This window comes from Sciurus carolinensis, chromosome 11, assembly GCF_902686445.1.
Source record: "Sciurus carolinensis chromosome 11, mSciCar1.2, whole genome shotgun sequence".
NCBI lineage: Eukaryota > Metazoa > Chordata > Mammalia > Rodentia > Sciuridae > Sciurus > Sciurus carolinensis.
Genome location: NC_062223.1, coordinates 77,561,342 through 77,577,951, shown reverse-complemented (window position 1 = coordinate 77,577,951; position 16,610 = coordinate 77,561,342). Strand labels below are relative to the sequence as shown.

Here is a 16,610-nt window from a genome sequence, read left to right as displayed (position 1 = left end):
CTGCATAAATAAATATATAAACATTTTTTTAGAGTGGATTTGTGAGTTTGCAGGGCAGGGGGTGCCTTTGCTACGCTACTTCCTGGCTGGTGACTGTGGGCAAGCTCCAGGGTCCTCGGGGGGAGAGGAGGGCCACATCAACACAGGCTGTTGGAGGAACTGGCCCTGAGACGGACTGTCATTCTCCATTTTAGATGAACTGCCTTTCCCTTCTGAGATTTGGAGGTGGGTTGCCGAGGCGCATTCTGGGACACTGCAGCTGGAAGGCGTTAGGTCGGGAGGAATGTGACACACTACCTGAGGGGAGGGAATTTCACAGAAATCTGCAGGGGAGGGGCAGAGAGAGGCTGATTCCTTCTCTGAGGGTGAAACATCTGTTGGGGTGGGAGGGCAGAGCACAGCTGGAATCTGATCTCCTAATCCACCCAGCAGCATCCTCTCCTCCCTGTCTGGCTGTGGGCTGCAGGCAGGGCCTGTGCTCCCAGGACTACTCTGAGGACAGTCACTCCTCCCAGACCTCACCCCGCCACACTCCAAGGTCGGAGAGTGCCCTGGATGTAATTAAAGCCTCTCTGGAGACAGAAGTGACTTTCTCTAATTCCTTCCTGGGACAGCCAATAGCTAGGTGTCTGAAAAAGTAGACAAAGGGAGAGTGGAAGGGTTGGGGACCCTGCACAGCTCTAAAATGTCTGGCGCCCTCCAGCCAAGTGCTCCCAAGGGCAAGGCCGCAGGGTCTTAGAAGATATCTGCAAACGTGACAGTTGGGGGCAGGAGGGGTCTGCTGTCTCCACCCTAAGCCTATGCTGGCCGGTTTCTGGGCCAGGACACCGTGGGAGGAGAAAGCGATGGAGGTTTTCAGGGAGGGCAGTGTTGGGGGCAGCCCTGGGACTGGGAAGGAAAGGGGAGTGAGAGAGGAGGTTGGTGGAAGCTGGGGCGCAAGCCTCCTTTGGGGTCCACCTCTGTGGCTGGGCCAGGGCCGATACCTCATTGAAGGCGGCCAGCAGCCCCGAGGTCTGGCTGGAGAGGCCGAAGCGCTTCTCCACCGTGGAGATGGAGCTCTTGAGGTAGCCGGAGATCATGAGCTGGGCGAGCTGCAGCAGGCTGTGGCACAGGACGAAGAACTGTAGGAGGAACCCAGAGGGGCCGTGGGTGGAGGAACCCGGAGGCAGTGAGGATGGGAGGTCGCAGGGAACAGAGGGATGGAACAGAGGAAGAAGGAGGACGGGAGAGGAGCAAGAGGTAGGGAGGAGGGAACCAGAGTCAGAGACATAGGGGGCAGAAAGGGAGGGAGAGAGAAGACAAGAGAAGGGAGACAGAGACCAAAGTGGATGTGTCAGGGTGTGGAAGGAGCCGGGGTAGTTTGTTAGTTATGGGAGTAGCCCAAGGCGTCTCGCATGGGCCTGAAAACTAGACAAGCTGTCCTGGGGTCTAGGGGTTACCAGAGAGTGGAGTCTTCACAGGGTCAGGCATGGTGGGGCCCTCTTGACCATCAGAGATCCACTCAGACTGACCTGGACCTCCCTCCCGGCCCCTTTCTCCAGCAAACTCTCCCACTGTTACCTAGTTCTCCCCTAGAGCTACCCTGGGGACCACCCACTCATACTGAGGCCGCCCAACCCTACTCCACCCAAACCTCCCAGACTGCCTGTGGTCTGCTGAACAACTGGCAGAATTCCTAAGAAAACTTGCTTCAAAGATTTTTAAAACGAGTATTTATGTCAGACCTTAATATATTCACGTCAGGCCACATGCAGTGGTGCACGCTTGTAATCCTGGCTACTCAGGAGGCTGAGGCAGGAGGATAGCAAGTTCAAGGCCAACCTGGGCAACTTAGTGAGACCCATCTCAAAGTAAAAACTAAAAGGGCCAGAGGACATAGCTCAGTGGTAGAGCACCCCTGGATTCCAGGGGAAAAAAATCATGCACGATAGCACCTGGCACAGGGTCTGGCACCCAGTAGGCGTCAATGCCAGTGATGCTGGATGATCAACGCCACCCCCGTGAAGCCAGGCCTCCCTGGTGTTCGGGATCCTCAGGCACTTCTCCATCTCTCTAGGGAAAGAGGAGGTGACAATCCTTATCCCCCACTGTCCATAGGACAGCCCCTCTTTCATCTCGGGAAGGACAGAACATGTTCTGGCCACTGTCTATGAGCCCAACTTCAAGCTAAAAAGGGCTTTCGGAGATCGTCCCCTTGATCCTCACAGCCAGGGGCCCTCCGGGTGAGGAAACAGAGGAAGGCGGAAACCAGCCTGGCATCACGCAGCCCGCTCCACAGCGCTCGAGGACCAGCCTCGCCTGGCCTGAGAGGTACCTTGATGCTGTGAAACACACGAGGCCTCAAGTTCTGAGGCTCTGAGCTGGCTTTGCCTCCAGATGTGTCTTCTGCATCCATGGTGGCCTTGCTGTCCTTGTCTGGCATCTGGGGTCCCTCACCTGCTGGCCCTGTGGGACAGACAACCAGGGGGCGAGATGAAATCCCAGAGAATGGCCCTGACCTCAGTTTCAAGCGGGGAGGGACTGTAGTGATTGGTGGGAATCTGAGAGCCAGGGCACCCTCAGCCTTCCTGACTCCCAGGCCACAGTGCTGGAAGGGACCTTCCTAAGAGAGGGTGAGTGTCATGTGTTGCTGGCCAGATCTCACTGGGGCCCACCTAGTGCGCACCTCACTGTTGCCAGCATAACCCTCCCTTCTAAGGAGAAGGTGCAGAGTTCTGCACACAGCAGGCCCTCCGGCATTGGCCCCTGCAAGGGCCCCTGTAGCAGGATGAACCGCAGGGGTCTCAGCCACTTTGGGCTTCCAGCTGAGATGGTCTGTCTTCTTGCAGGCTGGGCCTGACTCTGTCTGGCTCAGTCTAGGACCAGGGATCTGGGGTCAAGTGTGGGGTCAAGGCTTGGCTCAGAGTCAGGGAATAAAGCCTTGGGTGTATTTTGGAACAGATACCAACCTCCTTCCACAGGGCTCCACCCTCTATGTGGTCAGGGCTAACCAGTCCACTCCCTGGATCATGCCATCAAACCTGCTGCTGGTCAGTGCAGAAAGGGCCCTCCAAGCTCATTCCATTTAACTCCCTCTGGACAAACAGAGGCCCAAGTGGGACAATGACTCAGAAGGCAGAGCTGTCTTGGCTCCTTGGCCCCCATTGCGCAGAGTTGGCTTTCCTCCCACGGTAACTATGGTAACCATGTCAGTATCCCACTCACCACAGTGAGAGGAGTCAGATCTCTCTCAGAGGCACCCACTAGGGTCCCCTGACTTGACTCTTCATGGGGAGCCCGGAAGTCCAGTCTTGGGAGACAGCCGGCCCATTTAGATGGAGACCACCTGCCTCTCCTGGCAGCCCAGGCCTCCTGGCCTTCCTCCCCTCCCCAGGCTCCACTTCCTGCGGGAGGCCCTCCATTGTTTCATGTCCCTCTCACAGCAGGCAGCAGCTTCCCCTTATTCAACAGGCTTCTGGAACCTGGAAACTGACCTGGAGACACCTCTGACCCCAGGGACTCCCTCCCACTCCATCCCCAGCCTTGGAAGACAAACTTTGGGAGGGTTACTGAGGCCCAGAACCAGGTTTTGTGCCCCTCCCATGAGGTACCTGGGAGCCCTAGGACTCTTTTTAAACACTGAGATTTAATTCACATATCATAAAATTCACTCTTTAGAAGTTCACAATTCAATGATTTTTACTATATTCACGAAGTTGTAAAACCACGACCCTATCTAATTCCAGAACATTGTATTACTCCAGTAAGAACCCCACCCCGTACCATCAGCAGTTGCTCCCCATTTCTCCCTGACCTACAGACCCAGCAACCACTAACTCACTTTCTGTCCTTATGGATTTACCTATTCTGATGTTTAATACAATGAAATTGTACATGCGGCCTTTTGTGACTGGCTTCTTTCACTTAGCATAGTGTCTTCAAGGTTTGTCCATGTTATAACTTATATCAGTGCTTCATTCCTTTTTATGACTGAATAATACTCCATTGTGTACATAGATCAGTTTATTCATTCATCAACTGATGAACATCTGGGTTGTTTCAGAGATTATAAGTGTTCATGTACCAATTTTTTGGTGACATACATTTTCAGTTCTCTTGGGTCTTTAACTGGGAGTGCAATTGCTGGGTTGTAGGGTAGTTCTATGTTTAACAATTTGAGGACCCACCAAACTGTTTTCCACAGTGGCTGCACCATTTTACACTCCTGCCAGAAATCTATGATGGTTCCAATTTTTGTATACCTTTGCTAATATTTGTCACTGTCTGTTCTTTCACTTACAGTCATCCTAGTAGGTGTGACGCAGTGTCTTCAGTGTGGTGTGACTAGTGATGGAGAGCGTCTTTTCATGGGCCTTTGGCCATCTGCACATCTCTGGCGTGCACTGGCTATACTATCAGCTTGAGGACTGTGAGGGAGGAAATGGAAGAGCATGTGTCTGGGGAGGAGCTCTCTTTTTTTGAACATAGACACTTGGAGGAAATAAGAAAAATCAACACCTGGCTAGGAGGAGCCTGTGGGTTGGCCTGGGGAAGGGAAGTGTACAGGAACATTCTGTAGAGGACACCTGAAGGACAAGAGGCAAATGCTTCCAGAGACTGAGGGCACCACTTCTGAGCCTCAGTTTCTTTCACCAGCAGAGACCTGTCACCTGCTACCATCTGGATTCTGTCATAAGCTTCAGTCTCTGTACCTCTCCAGAGCTCCGTGCCTCTCATATTTATGATCTCTGTACTTCTGATAGGGATACCCAGGCTCAGAGGAACCCCCCTCTGCTGGCGGACCTTTATCCAGGGACTCAAGCCCAGGAGTTAAACCCAGCATCCCTTGATGCTCCTTGAACAGGTTTGCTGAGGGAAAGGAGCACAATCCCTTTCTCTGCCTCGCCTCGTCATGTAGGCAGACCACTGAGGGGTCAGGCCAGCCAGACAGGGCTGGAGCTGATGCGGGGAGGACCAAGGACGATGACAGGAAGCCCCAGCTCTAAAGGAAATTCAGGAATGGATGTGGGGAGGGATGGGCCAGCTCAGCACATGTGGCCCCTGGGGCACACCAGAGGTCATCCTCTCTGTGCCCCAAACTGTCTGGCCTCAGTCACAGCCCCTCCCTCACTGTTCACTCCAGGAACTGCTCACCTGCCCCAGATGAGCTCCAGTAGTCTCACCTCTGGCAGCCCTGAAGCTTCCACCTCACCTCCTCTGCCAAGGCTCAAAGTCTTCCTAGGATTACTCTATCCTTTAGCAATAGGGTTGTTACCAGGACAAAGTCCAAAGCCTCAGCCTCAGAATGAGGGAGGAAGCATTGGCCAGGTCCTGGGCTCCAAGAGCAATGATGGCCCCAGCATCTACCAGCTGGAAATCTCATTTACTAGGAAGCTGGCTGGTCAGGGCCTCCTGCAAGGCTATCCCTGTGAGCAGGAGTCTATGTTTCATTCCAGCTGAGGCCAGGTGATGAGGGGCATCCTTTCAGAGATCAGCCTGATGGGAGGGTCCCTTTGCTCTGCCTGTTCTCTGATGGGAAGGCTCAGGACCTTGCCTCTCTCCACTACCTTCAAAGACAAGTTCCAGGGAAATGTGGAACTGAGAATAGTATAGGTCTTCTGTCCTCAGACCGGGGTTGGAATCCCAGCCCCACCACCTGTCCTCTGTGTGAGCCTGACACACCTCTTGTCTTTCTCAGCCTGTTTCCTCACCTTACAGGGAAGAACTGCATTTACCAAGAGGGTTTAGGATGCGCTACCCCCAAAGACAGCATGTTGGCATTTGAGAAAACAGAAGCAGAAGGTCCTTCTCACAAACCCTTGGGCTTCTCCCTTCTAGCCGTCATAAGACCTAGGAAGGTCACTGACCCTTCTCCTCTGAAGCATGTTATAAGACCCTCCTTTTCAAGCTGCCCCCCCCTATACAGAGAAAAGGCACATCCTTATCTTTGAAGGCACAGAGAAGACTCAAAACAAACAGGTATGCTGAGTTCCCCTCAGTCATTACCATTATCTCACACATACTTTGTCCAATTGTACTTCACAATTACATTTAGTCATCAAACTTTGCATAAAAAATGTACAGGTTTCCCTGCTTCTTTGGGTCTTCATTACTGAAGGCTCCCATGTCATGTAAAATTTATATTAAATAAGCTGGGCACGATGGTGCACACCTGTGATCCCAGCAACTCAGGAAGCTGTGGCATGAGAACTGCAAGTCTGAGGCCCGCTTCAGCAACTTAGTGAGGCACAACTTAGTGAGACCCTGTCTCAAAATAAGAACTAAAAAGGCCTGAGGATGTAGCTCACTGGTAAAGTGTTCCTGGGTTCGATCCCCAGTAACAACAACAACAAAATTATATTAAATTAATGTGCTTTTCTCTTACAATCTTTTTTATGTGAAAATGAATCGCTTTTATTCATTGTTAGAAACAACTTTATGAGAACGATTTGCATCCCTACACATGGGGAATTGCTTTAAATAGCTAAGAAAATAGCTGTTGTATGAGAAAACATATATAAACTAGCTTCACTGCCTCTAGACTGGTTTCTTTTTATTGATCTCAGGTTAATCTATCTTTTGTTATAGATGCCTCAGCCATGAACCTAGTGGTGGAGAAGGACGAGAAATTGTTCGTCCTCTGCTCTGCCTGGAGGGGATGATGCAGGTAGGGCACCTGGCCTCATGCCTGGCACGCGGCGAACCCTTGTTTCCTTCCCCTTTCCTGATAAATCTTCAAGCACCCCTGAGGTTGAAGGGAGCCATCCCCTTCCATGTACACAGCGATCTACACCGTGTCCTCCTCCAAGGGGACTCTTCTGTCCTGATGTCACCATCTTCCATCTCTGGACTACCTCCCTCTTTCCCAGGCCCCAGTCAACCACAGGGCTGAGGAGCTGGATCCCTCCTCTCCATGCACATTCAGGGGCTTTGGAAGGGAGGACCCCCAGCCCCTCTGCAGCTCCACCATGCAGCCTTAGATCGGCAGACCCTTTGAGTCCTCACGGGCTCCTCTCCAGGGCAGAGCATCCACTGAGAGCCTAAAGGATCTACTGCGAGGTTGACCTGGGCACTAGTGTCCCCTGAAACCACCCCCTACTCCCCACACCACCATGACAGAGCTAGTCCACTGTCTTCACTGGCATGCTGTCTCTTTCCAGTCTGACCGGCCCAAGCAAATGGATGGACTGTTCATTATGGGGACCTCGTGAAAGGCTGATCAACTCTTCCAGGGAAACCATCCAGGAAGCGTGACCCTTTGAGTCCCTTCCCCAAATCTTCACCTTGGTGTAGTTTCCAGTGCTGATCCTGTCCTAATCAAACCCCCTGGCCCCTTCCGTCCTGCACCAAAAGGCTTGAAAACACTTGGCTTTCTTCATAAATATCGAGCTCACTCGCCCCTGTTGCAGAGACACTGCCGAGCTTCGAGTGATGACCGAACTCCTTAATGCGGTGAGCAATAAACTTTGCCGTATGGACAGGTTGTGCTGGTCACGCCTGGAGAGCCAGTGTTGACAGGTTGAATGTTGGTGTTCACTAAAGGTTGCTCCTTTCCCTGTCAGTCGGCTGGCTGTCCTTCTGCCACAACAACCCCTGTCCCCCTCCCCCAGCTTCCATACTTGCTTTGTGGCAGCAACAAACACTGCTACATCAACAACTGGAGAAGCAGGCAAGAATTCAGCAGCAGAGGGCTGGGGGAGGGGGAGGGAGGCCATCGCAGCCCTAGCTGGGACAGCACCCTTCAGTTCCCCTTATCCCTACAAAGTGGCAGCCCTGAATAGCAGACCCGATGGCGGAGTTTGTCCAGGCAGCTGGAGCTCAGCAGAAGCAGGGACTGCTGTAAACCAGCATCACTAGGCACAAGGAAGGGCTGGGTACACATGGTCACCCTCCCACCAGTCTTTTGTGGGTGCTGCTGGGACTCCACGACGCATATGAGCAAGGTTCAGGGGAGGAAGCGGCTTGTCTGGGCCCCAGGGCTGGTATGAATACAAAGCTGGGACTGGAAGTCAGATCTGTTGACTCTTGGGCCCCCCCATGGCAGCTGTGAGATGGTGGCTGCCTGTGTGGCCTTAGAACAGATATAACAATAATCCCTATGTGGTCATTTCCTACTCTGGTCCAGCTTCCCTCCTGTGAATTGTCAAAGGTGATTGTATGGGGATGGCCTGTCACTCCACCAGTCAACTCAGTGACCATCAGTGCTCTTCCCACAGCTTGAGATAACACTGTCAGGAAAGAGCCGGGAAGGAGAAAGTGGTGAGAGGGACGTGGGACCTCCAGTCCAGGGGGCTGCAGTGTGCGTGCCCAGGATTCACAGCTGAGGCCTGGATTTGAACCTTCCGGAGAAATAGGGCAACAGGTTTCTAGAAATGCCAAGATAGAGTCCTGGAGGGTTTGCACATCCTGAGGACAACTCTGGGTCAGCCTGTGGAGGGCACACTCAGGACACTCTCCAGAATGTGCCAGCCTGTCTCCTCTCACAGGACCACTCAGCTGTGGTGTGCCCTGAGATAGCTATTGTACTCTCCAAGCCTCTGGAAGATGGGAATAATGAGGCTCACCTCTCACGCTGCGTGAAGGCTGTCCTAGGTCAACTCCAAGGTGACTTGCAAGTACCAGCCTTGTCAGTCTTCCCCAAACTCACCAGGGAGTTTGTTTGCGGGCCTGACCACCAGAACTCAGAATAGCTTATTTTCCTTCCTGTGGGGAGACTCACCCCACTCTGCTCTCTCCCCTCTTCCTGGTCCTGGAAACAGCACCGCTCCCTTTGGAATGCCTCCTTCGGCAGGCTGGCTCCTAGTCCCTTCCCTCACCATCTGTGTCCCCACCCTGACTCCACCCCAGTCCCTTCCCAGTCCTCACCAACTGCATTCCAGGACTTCTTTGTTTTTTCCTAATTTTCCTGTACACAGAGAAAAAGGCCTCTCCCCACACTGCCCCTCACGGTGCCAGGCCGTCACAGGAACCCTCAGAGGCAGAAGACAAGGCAGAGGTAGGACTGGGCGAGTCCAGCAGGGGCCCCCGGGCAGCAGTGCACAAAGACTGTCACTTCTGGAATTGTCCTGACTGAAGACACATTTGGCCCTTGATCTGTTGGTGGGGGCTGGGGCTTGCACAATGCTGGCTCACTGAGTGTTTTTTAGTTTCCAGCATTTAAAAATCAGGAAATTTCACACAAAACTCCAGATTAGGGGTATTTTTTTCTTTCTTTCTTTCTTTCTTTCTTAAATCAGCAGTCCACACTCCCATATGATGACCTCAGTTGGTCCACGGTGCTGGGCCTGCTCATGACAATTTGTCCTGCAGGAGCCTCACTAGGGATGATCGCCCCCCTCCCTTTCCTGGCTCTCTTCACCTGTGGACTTCCCTGTCTGATGTCCCAGTGACACTGGGCTTGGGGAGACTCCTGGACAGGAATCCAGGACTGGGCTAACCACCACTTTGAACAGAAAAAATGAGCCAAAGAGGCCCATGACCTGCCCAGGGTCACCACAGCAGGGACAGAACTGGCATTTAGCTGGTCCTAAAAGACAAGTGAAAATTCACTCTACACACACTGACAGGTCCTGGAGCCCCAGAAGCAGAAAGTCCAGTCCCTGCCCTTGGGGAGCTCCTGGTGTGTGTGTTGAGGGATGGGGGCTGTCCAAAAGACATCAGTGCCGGCTCAGAGCTGCCACTGGAGGTGTGTTAAAGCTATTATGGAAACACAGCAGAGAGGCCCTAGCCTGGATGGGAAGGGTTTGTAAGCTTTCCTGGAGGAAAAGACATCAGAGAAAAGGGCAGGAGTATGAAAGTATAAAGATTGCTCAGGGGACAAAGAATGTGGCAAGCTAGAGCACCGAGGTAGAGCAGGGGCCCAGGCTGGAGAGGACAGAGGGACCAGGCAGTGATGTGGACCTGGAGAGAGGCACAGCTTTCTGTGTGGGCCAACCATCAGTGAAGGCCAGGATTACAGGGTGGTGATGTGTTCAGCATTGGACATGGTGTGTTTGGGCAGCAGAGGCCCTAGAGGGAGATGCCCAGAAGGCATGACTCCAGAAGAGAGGACAAGGGCTGGAGACAGAACCCTGGGGGTCTGGGAGGCAGCGGTGGAGCCACAGTAGCCAGACTTGCCCAGTGAGAGTGAGAAACCCTTGCCATGTGCCCCAAGGATGGGCATGGAATGGAAAGAGGGATCCACCCTGGACTCATATTCCAGGCACAGAGGACAGGACACTGGAAAAGCTGCTAACCTCTGGCACTAACGTCCCACAGCCTGCACCTGGAAGCAGGAGTACTCCCAGCAGCAAGAGAGCAAGAGTGGTAGCCCTACCTCCTAAATTGCCCTGGGGTCCTTCATCTGCCATCCTCTGCCTAGTCCTATGGCCCAGGTCAGCCATCTCATCCCTCCAAAGCACGCTCCTCCAGGCCACTTTCCACAGCTGCAGCTGGTCCTTCTCTGGCTATTTATGTCTTTCTCTCATCTGCTTGTTTAGGTGGTAAGCTCCCCCAGGGCTGGGACTGTCCTCTCCACCTGTCCTGATGGATTATGTTAGATCTCTGTTGAAACTCTCCGGGTCAGAAGACTTTGGATCCAAATATTTATTCTGCCATATTGTAGCTGTGTGACCCTGGGCAACTTATTTAGCTTCTCCAAGCCTCATTTCCTTCTTCTGAGAGAATAGTGCATGTCTCACAGAGGTTTGGGGAGGCCTGCGGGAAAACGTTCCAGGCCTGGTACACAGCTGTCCTCAGATCCTCAACGATGACTGGCTCCCTTGCCTTTTCCCTGCCCACCTGCAACACGGAGTCCAGCCTCTCTAGTCTCAGATCAAGGCTACTGGGAACTACTCACGCCTCATCCGCCTGCCCTGGAGAACATTATCTTCTGGCCCCAACAGATTCTCGCCATTCCCCAAATTCATCCTGTTCCTCCCCACTTCTAAGCCTCTGTACATGCTGTACTCTTCGCCTGGAATGTCCTTCCTCTCCTGCAAATCACTTATCTTTCAAGGCCTGGCCCAGTTGAAGAGCCCGTTATTGAGTTGAGCTAAAAAAGAGGGAGACGAGAAGGCCGGTGCCTGGGCTAGAGGCAGGGGCTGCCCACGAGCTCACAGGAGGAGCGAGGGCCTCCGGGCTCCACTTTCCAGTTCAACCCAGCACAGCATGGAGGGGAAATAGTCAAAGGCAGGAAGGGGGGGTCTCTGAGCAGGAGCTGGCCTTGGCTGCCATTCGGGGGAAATTCCTTCTGGCAGGACCCTTGGGTGGTCATTTGGGAGGACGACAGCATGCTTGAGGTCCAGTCGTTGCTTCTTGAGGGAGATCTGTCTGGCCAGACACTTTCTGGTGGTTTCCGAGCTGGGTCAGAGACCCTGTGCTGGGACTTTCTGTTCCCAGTTCTGTCTCCAGCTACCCCATCTAAACCCATGATGACCTTAAAAATAGGGACCAGGGCCTGTGGGGGAGGGTGAGCCCTGAGTCCTCAGAGAACCCAGGCCAATTTCCCTAGGCCTAAAACTAAGAGATGAGGCTCGTGTGGTGGAATACCTACAAGCCAGGTGTCCTGGGGCCTCCTGCGGTGGGTGGGTGGATTCTGAGTTCAGTTTCTTGACTGTATAGGTTACACTGAGGCAGGAGGGGGGGAAAAAAAAAAGAAATGAGGCTCAGAGACAGGCAGCCAATGGCCCAGGCCATTCTCCTACCCCTCCTTGTGGTTCATGGTTCATGGCTCAGTGTGCTTCAGTTGACCCTTAAAGGGCCACATTTCTCAACTTCACTTCCTATCGGGAATCTCCATCCTGGGTGAGGTCTCCAGGCACCAGGTCATCCAAAGACCTATCTTAAGGCTATTTGAACACTGCCAACTCCAAGGTCTGAAGAGGGACTTGGCCCCTCAGGCCTGTGTCCACCAGGCACAAGCAGGACACACAGGAGCCTAAGATGCAGATGCATCAAGAAAGAGGAGAGGGCCAGGAAGGGCCCAGAGTGCTGGCTCTGGTTCTGCCACTGACCAGCTGCCTGGTCTGGGGCATGTAAATGGGCTCCTCCCAGCCTTGGCTTCTCCATTTGCAAGATGGACATGAGAGTGTTCTGTACTCATAAAAGTGCTATCCACATGAGTGGGGTTATGAGTGTGCCCAAGACACAAACTCCCTCGGTCACATAAGCATGGCCACTGCCTTCCTCACATACCTTCTATAGCTCCCAATTGCTCTAGAAAGACAAAGTCCATATACCTAACTTGGCATGTGAGCTCTTTGTGATGGGGCCCTATCAGCTTCTTTGACTTAATTTTTTGAGATATCACCAGTGACCTCCCCTACTCCAACTGCACTGGGCAGCACTCTGTCCCCACAAACGTGCCAGGTCTAGTAACTTCTAAGCATCTGCAATGCCCTCTGACCCCCTGGAACATGTATCCTGTGGAGGCCCTGTTGATGCCCACTCTCCTGGAGTTCTCCCCGACTCCCACCCGTAACCCACGCTGGCATGGATTGGGCCTTACTCTGTGCTGGCCAACTTCCTGCCTGTTTCAAGCTTTGGTTTTGTTACCCACGTGATTTGTGTCTGACTCTGGTCTCCCTGGAGCTCCTGAGGACCCCTGCCTGATTCTATCCTGTGTCTCTTGCATTAGTACGAAGCCTGGCTCAGTGCCGGCTTCAGGTCTTCAAAGAAGCCTGGAGGGAGGGAGGAGTCATGCAGAGCAGGGAGGACGGTTATGGACTGCACTTTCCCACCACCCCATCTCTGCCCAGCCCCAAGCTGGGTTCAGGGTCCCTGGAATGGATGAAGTCGGGCCCTAGCCCCAGGGAGCTCCCAGCATGCTGAGATGGGCATCTTTCTCCACCACTTCAGGCATTAATGCTTAGGCTCTGGGTTGCAGCGTGTGAGGGGCGGCAGCTCTACCCTGAGATGCAGCTGAGGTCAGGCTGGTACCCTGGAGATAGCCAGGCCCCCAACACTGATGGGAAGACCTGGCCCTGCCCCTGTGGAGAGGCCTCTGCCACGGCACCCTCCAGAGACCAAGATTATCAGGAAAAAAAGGGACCAAGTGACCTCTTGACCACCACCTCCCACTCCTCATCCACTGCACTGATAAAACAAAACCAAATCACAGGAACTGGGCATTGAATGCCTGCTACCCTATGATGGAGTCTAGGCCAGTTCACACCTGGTTCACCTGCCTGAGATCTGGCCCAGCAGGAAAGGCCCAGTGCAGCAGCCTGGGAGCGAACAACTCCCCCAAGTCCTGCTCATTCTCCAATCATTAGCCAGATGTGGTGGCACACCCCTGTGATCCCTGTAATTCAGGAGGCTGAGGCAGGAGGATTGTGAGTTCAAGGCCAGACTCAGCAACTTAGCAAGGCCCTCAGCAACTTAGCAAGACTCTGTCTCAAAATGAAAAATAAAAAAGACTGGGGATGCAGCCAAGTGGTAAAGTGCCCCTGGGTTCAATCCCCAATATAAAAAAATAAACAAAAACGCAGTAATGCAGGGCTGGGATTTGAACACAGCTGGTTCTTTCCCTCACTCCACTTTCTGCCCTGAGATGACTCACCTTTGAGCACAGAGGGGCTGCAGAGAGCATCAGCCACAATGCTGGGAGCAAGGAAGCAAGACCCTCACAGAGAGGGGCATATAGCACATGGATGCTGACTGGCAGAGGGTACCTCCAGCTGGGAAAGTCAACCCTGGAGGTTTCCTGGAGGAGCTGGTGCTTGGAAGATTGGGAAACAGGGCAAATTTCACCAGAATGGGATGTGACCAGGGTCCTTCCTGAGCCAGGTGCAGAGGTGGGAAAGTGGGTTCTCTGGCTCACACCGTGGGAACAGCACAGGGAGATTATATTCTCCCTGCCCAGACAGGGAAGCTCTGCATGCTGCCCAAGGGCACATGGTCAGCTGGTGGTGGGGTTCTGCAGGAACCACATCTGACCCTGCTTCTTCTGGTATCTGACCATGGTGGGAACAGCAGGCCCTTCTCCATCTGGTCAGCTGGGCCCAGGATTCTTTCCAGGTTTTAGGTCTTGGATTTCCCTTCATCCTTCAGAGTGCACAGTGAACCTGGCGATAGCCCAGGTGGGGCTCAGAAAACACAGCTAGAGGTGACTTCTGGAGACCCAGTGGGCAGCCTCCTGTTCTTTGTGTACAACACTAAGGGGGCAGCTAAAGAATTTTCCAGAGTTGGGTCTTGCAGGGGCCAGAAAAACAGTCATGGGGGAGGGGTGGAGGCTGGGAGCAGGTGCAGGACAACCAGTGTCTGGTGGTTCCCATCTGCTGGGTCTCCAACCCTCCCATCCATACTGAGCCAAACCTAACAGAGAATTTTGTGAGTCAGTGACCCAGTCACCCCCTCAAGCCAACTCCCCTCCTGCCAAATGTGACCTCATTCTCTTCTCTCCCATGAGGTTCCCTGTGAGGAAGTGTCCAATCCACCCTTCCTGCCATGCCATGGTCCCCACCATGTGGCTGCATCCACCTGGAGTCCCTGGGCTGCACCTTGGCTGGGTCTGTCCCCTGGGCCGCCTCTGCAGCCCTCACTGTGGGGCTCCAGGGAGCAAGTCCCCCCTTGCCTGAGAGGGTGTGAGGCTTACACAGACGGGGCAAAGGCAGCTGGGAAGGAGACCAGAGGTGAGCTCTGCAGGGAGTCCAGCTGGGGATCCCTGTCTAAAGACACTTTGTTTCTTTTCTATCCTCCCTTGCTGCTTAAGATAGGTTGGGTGTGGAGTTCAGCTCCCAGAAACATCACCCTGCCCCTAGTGTACCTTGTCCCACTCCAAACAGGGCTTCTGGAGGCTTCCAGACCTTACCCTTCCAGCCTCCTCCCCGCCCTGCCACAGACCTCTGCAGGTCTGTCTGAGTGATCTGTGATCTCCCTTCTCCTCCCAGCGTCCTGCTTGGGTCTCTTCCAGCGTCGGCTGCCACCCTCTCTCCAGGGTTGCTCTTTCTCTTAGCTCCTGTGACACCTGTTGATCCCTGTTTTCTGCCTGCCTGTCTGCCAGTCCCCGCCCGTGTTCTGGCTTGCTCCACTTCTCTCTCTCTCTGTGGTTCTCTACCTTTGTCTCCTTCAGAGGGGGAAACAGGTTTGAGGCGGGGCTGGGGCAGATCTCTGTGTCTCTGTCTGGTGGAGAGGTTTGTTCGGGTTTCCTGCCTCCAGCTGAGTGAACAGTGTCCCTTCCAGCTCCTTCATTCATTCAGCGCGCCTTCACGGTCTCCAGCCTGTGCCTCACTCTGTGCAGAGACCTGTGTGCCCCTCCTCCCCAGCACACCCACTTGCCCCCTTCTGACGCCCTTCCACACCTGGCCAGGACTTACCTATCCTAGGTCCCATGACTGTGGAGTGCAGAGTTCCAGCCTCTAAATCGACCTCAGGACCTGGAGTTTAGCAGGAGGAAGGAAGTAAGCCTGCCCTGGGGCTCTGGAGGACAGCAGCTGGCCAGCCACAGCAGGGACAAGTCTATGTGAGGAACTAACCCCACGCGCTGGGCGATGCTTCTTGAGCCACACTAGGCAGACAGCAGCCACCTCTCCAGGCAGGCTCGGGGGTCCTACTCAAAATCACCCCTCTCCAAGTGCCTGTGTTTCCCGGTACTTGGTCCTTCTCTTTCTGTCCTGACCCCCCCACCTCTGCCCTAGCCCTCCCTCTCCCCCTAGCCCTTGGTTTCCTCCAATCTCTGGCTGGGACAACCAGGGGCCAGAGTGGAGGAGGAGGCTGGGTTTGTTTGGGTCCAGCCCCTGCTGGGAGGAGGCTGTAACCCCACCTCCCGGTGGCTTGGCCCGCCCTCCTCCCCAGCCTCTGGCAACTGTCTCTCCCTTGGATATTTCCCCTACTCTGCTAGCAGTGGAGAGGTGGGGTGCAGGGGGTGCCGATGGGCCTCCCTCAGCCCAGGGTCTTGGGGCACAGATTCCTCAATCTCCTCTGAGCCCCTTCTACCAAGCCCTTGTTCTGTGTGGCCTGAGCCCACGGAGAGCCCATGTTTCCCCACGGAACCATCATCTTTTACTGAGCTCCTGTCCAATCTCACACAATAACCCCCAGGTATCCAGACTAAGAGCCCCTGGAAGCACAGCGGCAGCCCACCTGTAGATCAGTCACAGTCACCTAGATGCGGGAGGGGGAGCAGAAGGGCCACTGTGAAAGTCCCAGAAATTTCTGGACTGAGGACAGAGGATGGAAGCCGGGCTGACAGACAGGTCCTGCCTCAGCCAGCATGTGCTAGCCAAGTGACCTCAAGCAGGTCCCTGCACCTCCCTGAGTATCAGTTCCCTCATCTATAAAGAAGGGACGATAACCCTCCCTTGTAGGGCTGTTGGGAAAGTTCAGGGAGCCATAAAGAGGCCAAGCCTGGAGGCCTGAAGCTCAGGGAGCAGCAGAGGCGGGGCTCGGGGTGGAGGAGATGCTGATCTGCTTTCCCAGTTGGCATTGAACTATTATACAAGGCTCCCTTGGGCTGGCCCATGGACCCCAGGGCAGGTAATCCCCCCTATGCAGAAGACGTGCCAGTCTCAGGACCTTGCCAGAGATCACCCAGCGAGTTAATTGCGGGATCATGTTTTGGACCTCTGACATTAGAACTAGGGTTCTTCCTCTACCCAGGCTTTCTTCTCAGAGAAAGACCCCTGGATTCCCCCAAAACAAGATAAAGAAGT

General features: G+C 54.0%; 1 protein-coding gene across 6 annotated transcripts in view; it reads right to left on the bottom strand.

Moving 5' to 3' along the window:
- Slco2b1 (solute carrier organic anion transporter family member 2B1) overlaps nt 1-15,569 on the bottom strand; it is a 50,475-nt gene extending 34,906 nt beyond the window's left edge. Inside the window, exons 1-4 of one of the 6 annotated variants that reach the window (XM_047516077.1) lie at nt 15,435-15,569; nt 15,276-15,335; nt 2,315-2,445; nt 984-1,121 (exon numbers count right to left, since the gene is read on the bottom strand). In XM_047516077.1, coding sequence (XP_047372033.1) covers nt 984-1,121; nt 2,315-2,445; nt 15,276-15,291 — 285 coding nt within the window. In that variant the 5' untranslated portion in view covers nt 15,292-15,335; nt 15,435-15,569. Of the gene's footprint in view, nt 1-983; nt 1,122-2,314; nt 2,446-8,543; nt 8,729-8,844; nt 9,242-10,294; nt 10,470-15,275; nt 15,336-15,434 lie in introns of those variants that run through there. The other 5 variants (XM_047516078.1, XM_047516079.1, XM_047516082.1 and 2 more) reach the window with 5 other exon arrangements.
- Nucleotides 15,570-16,610: the final 1,041 nt, after the last annotated feature.